This window comes from Orycteropus afer, unplaced genomic scaffold, assembly GCF_000298275.1.
Source record: "Orycteropus afer afer isolate SDZICR_OR568_19922 unplaced genomic scaffold, OryAfe1.0 scaffold00029, whole genome shotgun sequence".
Lineage (NCBI taxonomy): Eukaryota > Metazoa > Chordata > Mammalia > Tubulidentata > Orycteropodidae > Orycteropus > Orycteropus afer.
In genome coordinates this window covers 6,053,253-6,058,266 of record NW_006921616.1, presented here as the reverse complement: position 1 = coordinate 6,058,266, position 5,014 = coordinate 6,053,253, and the positions used below count along the sequence as shown (strand labels likewise).

At 48.4% G+C, this 5,014-nt stretch overlaps 1 protein-coding gene across 1 annotated transcript in view; it reads left to right on the top strand.

The window, feature by feature from the left end:
• The window catches only part of ZCCHC2 (zinc finger CCHC-type containing 2), a 54,680-nt gene that overhangs the window by 2,360 nt on the left and 47,306 nt on the right, over positions 1-5,014 (top strand). The window contains exon 2 of the mRNA XM_007935495.2: positions 3-211. Coding sequence (XP_007933686.2) covers positions 3-211 — 209 coding nt within the window. The remainder of the gene's footprint in view (positions 1-2; positions 212-5,014) is intronic.

Below are 5,014 nucleotides of genomic sequence, written 5' to 3'. Positions count from 1 at the left end.
AGGCGGCGGCGCCGAGCCCCGGGCCGGCGGCGGGCTCGGCCTCAGGGCCCAGGAGGAGCTGCTGCTGCTCTTCACCATGGCCTCGCTGCACCCGGCCTTCTCCTTCCACCAGCGGGTCACCCTGAGGGAGCACCTGGAGCGACTCCGCACAGCGCTGCGCCGGGGCCCCGCGGAGGTGGAGGCGGGCCACTTTGGTGACCCCAGGGCCCAGGTAAGGCGCGGACGCGTGGTGCGGCGACGGCCTCTAGGCCCGGAGCGAGCATCCCTCGGCGCAGGTGGCTGCCGGGCGTCTCCCTTCGGCTCCCCGGGCCGTCAGTTCCACCCACCCCGCACCCCTCTGCACACACAGACACCCGCCATAACAGAATACTCTAGAAGACTTCCCCGCGCTGGAGTTGTCACGGAGGGCGTGGGGCTCTCGGCCCAGGGCCCCCTCTCGGATGATGGGTCTCGAGACATCTGGGGCTTGAGCATCCGTTCCTCCGGCACCAGGAAAGCGCAGCGCCCAAGGAGCCTGGCAGCCGCAGTCATGTCCGGAGCAACGCCTCCCCACGCGGCTCCCAGCGCGCTGGTGCACGTTTTAAACCTCTGCCCTGCTGTGCTCCTTGGGGACTGCCCCACAGGTGCGCTCCTCGCGGGCTGCCCTTGTCTGGAGCACAGAGGGACTTCTGCTCACTGTCCGCCCGAGTTACCAGGGGCTGTCCGAGTGTATGGGCCCTGCTTAAAAGAGTTCACGTTCCCAGAAGAAGTCTGAAGTGGAGATCTGCGAAGTGACTCGTGAGCAGGAACGCAGGTTGTCCGGGTCAAAACAGACACCTCCCCTGGGGCAGGCTGGCTGTGCCCTTTACAGACTTGGCATATCCAGCTTTCTAACGGTTTTGGGTCCACCTGCAGATTTGGAACCAGATTTTTGTTGGGCCTTTACTACAGGCAGATGCCATTTTCTAAAAGAGTTATTAAATATCAGAATGTCTAGAAGAGGGCGCGGATGAGCCACTTGTGGCAAACATGAATAGTCACAGAGTCGTGAAAGTAACCTAACAATCTAGGCCCCAAAAAACAGGCTTATTTTCTTGGATCGCAGTCTTTTAAAAGATAGTAAGGTAGATGCCAGGCTTTTAACTGGTGTGATTTTTAGGATGTTAGTGGAGAAGGCGATTTTCCCCCTCTGCTCAAAAGTTGATTCAGATTCCACGTCTGCTGCCTTCAGCACCTGGGACTAAAATGGGGCATCATGTTTCTCCAATAGCTGTGTGCATGCATATCCATGGAATCAAGGAGTTTGGGGGGGATTTAGAGATAATCTAGGTTGAGTCTCTCCTTTTTACAATAAGGCTTCCATGAAGTGACTAACCCATGTTTTAGGACTTAACGTTTTATCCTACTCGGATGTAGTAATGCTGGTGCCAGAGTTTTCTTGGTGAGCTTTTTAAAACTCTCTTCCAATGTCTGTTTACTACTAACATAAAAAGTATCAGTCCTGGTGGTATTCAAGCCTGCTTACTAAAATGAGGCAAAAAAATTATCTGATTGTATATGCCACCAAAAACAAAACCAAACCTACTGCCTTTGAGTGGATTCCAACTCATAGTGTCAGGGTAGGACAGAGTAGGACTGGTCCATAGGGTTTCCAAGGCTATAAATCTTCAGGGAAGCAGATTGTCATATCTTTCTCCTGCAGAACAGCTGGTAGGTTTGCAGTGGAGCACTTTAACCACTGTGCCACCAGGGCTCCTTCCTATATGCCACACGGCCATTAAATTTTGAGGAGACAGAACTGTGGCACACTTCTTAAAGATTTTCTTTTCAAAACTTCTTCTAGTGGTTTATACAGTGTGAAGATGACCTTAGATAGTAGGTCTACTGAAAATGCTCTGCAATAGAATGGTTTGTATTATTTCATTAGCCAACAAGGGTATCCAAACGCTGATTATAATTAACTGCTAGGAGGCTTTTTTCTTTTCTGTTTTAAAATACTGTTTGCAATTCAAATGCTGGAAGGCGGCTAGAAAAAGGGGGTCTAAGGGGACTACTATTCCCACAAACCAGTACAATGAGATTGTGAGCTTGACTGCAGTGCATGGCCTTTTCTGGCAACCAGTGGGTGCGGGGAGGAGTGGACGGCCCTGCCTTTAATTTCAGCCTATCATTTCACCTTCGTGGCAGTGCTGTGGGCTTCGCTTGACTCAGGGAGGTAAATCATTGGAAATAACGTGGACTGCAGGTGACGGGGAAGGCTATTTCTAGACCCTGGCGGTGTGGTGATCGACTTTCCCAGAAGTAGTTTAGGGTTATCCTCACACCCGCATTTTCTGCTCATTAGAGTGGACTCGGAGCCCCCAGCAGTGGCGTGCTCTGGCCTTGAAGACAATTCAGCGTATCCAGTTACTCCCAGGCTGTCACCCCAGAGACTGCTAATGGGAGTGGATGGATTTAGATCCTGATTCGGTGCAGTCCAACCCAGCTGGTCCCTGGCTCCAGGGGAGTGGGGGTGCACCTCCGAGCCTGTGCTGTGGCTCGCGGGTCCTTCTGGTGGGAGCGCTGAAGCCCACGTGAAGGCCCGCGGTCACGCTTCCACCTTGGGCAAGTGGGCAGAGGGCGATGAGGCGTGTCCCCGGGGGCTTCTCCCCTCCCCTGCCCTGCAAGATGGCGACAGCGCGCCGGCCACGTGACGGCGCTGGGCCCGCCCTCAGGAGGGCGGTCTCCGCCTCCCCGGTCGCCCCTCGGCCTCGGGTGGGGGAGGAGGAAGTGGGGCTGGTGAGGTCCGCAGAGCCTTGGTGGAGGGCCACGTGGGTTGTGCACTCCGGGAAGGCTGGGCGTGACAGTGACGCTGTGAAAGGGGAAATTCGTGTGGCAGCATTTTATTTCCCCGGAAGTAGCCTTTCAGACGCATGCATGCAACTTCTTAATTGCTGAAGAATTATACTTACACTGTCTAATGAAGTTCTTTGGTGCTCCAAACAGTATTTTCGTCCACACTTAACGGATTTTCTTTCTTTAGTTTTCCTATTAAAGTAATCCAGAATTGTGTGTCTATCTCAAGACTTATCCAGTCCCTAATAGGGAGCAGCATCTCTTTTGGGGATAAAATAAACTCCAATGACGTTTCCCGGTGGAATGAATATTTGCTTTTATGCCAGTTTTACATTAATTACATGCTTTGAAGTTGACTGCGCCCAGTAACTATTTAGTGACATACCATGATTATGATGTTAATAGTTGAGGTGACAAACAAGTCCACAAATTTACCGGGTCAAGTTAGAAAAATGGAAGATTAAAGCAGCATCTACTTTTAAAAGTAACAATTTTTGTAATATTTCCACAGTTTTTATTTGTGATTTGGATAATTTTATAGTAAATATTAAATTGAATTACAGCCTAAATGTTAACCGCTTTTAGGAGCCTTATATAAAAATCTCATGTACAGTCACTTGTGTAAGATCCAAGTAGGCAGCCAGTGCAGATACTCATTAACTAGGATGTTGTTGTTGTTATGTACCATCGAGTCGGACCCGACTCATAGAGACTCCTCCTTAGGTTTGTGAGGTGGTATCACTACGGAAGTAGATTGCCCCATCTTCCTTCCGAGGAGTGGCTGGTGGGTTTGAACCACGAGCTTTCTGGTTAGGTACATAAATATATGTATGCATACAGTGTATATATATGTTACAGTAATTAAGAAATAATGTGCGATTGATTCAGGTCTGTGTCACAGAATTACAGAAGTACATACATAACCACACCCAAAACCAAACCCACTGCCGTCAAGTCAATTCTGACTTACAGCAAATCTGTGGAACCAGAGTAGCACTGCTGCATAAGGTTTCCAGGTCTGCAGTTCTTTACCGAGGGGGACTGCCTCCTCTTTCTCCTGCAGAGCACCTGGTGGATTTGAACTGCTGATCATTTGCTTAGCAGTCAGTGCTTTACCACCAGAGAATTGCATGTATAGCATAGCTGAAAGACTTGACTTTAGGGACACGTCCCTTTCTGTTCTGTTCTTAGGAACCCGAACTATGAATGGTGTATTACCAATAGCGGTGAAGAATTGCCTATGTATTTTGAAAGGTGCCATCTTTGTTACTGTTTCAGTGAAAAGACTGGAAGAAAGAGACAAGCTTCCTACCTTTGCATGCTGAAAGGCACTGCTTAACAGCTCATAGAAGCTACATTCCTCTGTTGTTACGTGCCATCAGGTCAGCCCTGACTCCTAGCGACCCCTCGTACAGCACAATGAAACACTGCTCAGTCCCGCGCCGGCCTCACAGTCCTTGCTATGCTTGGGCCCAGCGTGGCACTCAGTGTGTCAGTCCACCTTGTTGAGGGGCTTCTCCTTTTCCTCTGACCCTCCTTCTGTAGAGTTGGTGTTTCCATTGTCCTCAGAATGTATTGGTTGGCTTGACAAACAGTGCTCTTGTTTAAAGGGAAGATATAAACTTGAAACGTTTAACCAAGATAGATGATCATCTGTGTTTTAGTTTCATTTGAGCCCACAAAACTTAAATGTGAACTGTGTCACTTGAACAACAACAACAGAAAAATTGAAGTGGGCTTTGGATCTTTCACTTAAGATATCAGTAAAGTTAGCTTTAAAAAACTGCAAAATTGCCACTTTGCATATGGTAATTAGCTGTGTGGCTTGTGTTTATACCAACTACCTCAGCTCATTTTATAATACAGATGATCTTGGTAGTAGTGGGGAGAAGACTTTTCAAAAGTTTTAACAAATGCTCCTGCTGTAAAATAACTTGAAATCCTAGCACATTCAGCTCAAGAAGAGCGGAGACTGGTGTACATTTTCTGTCTCTTGAAAGAGAACTGACTGAAAATGAGAAGGGAAAAGTTGTCACAATTTCAGTTACCATTGTATTTGGCACTAAAAAGATACTTTTTTTTGCAAAAATATATATAACAAAACATTCATGGTTTTTGTTGTTGTTATGTGCCGTCAAGTCAGCCCTGACTCATAGTGACCCTTCCTTGGGTTTCTGAGGCAGTATCACTACAGAAGTAG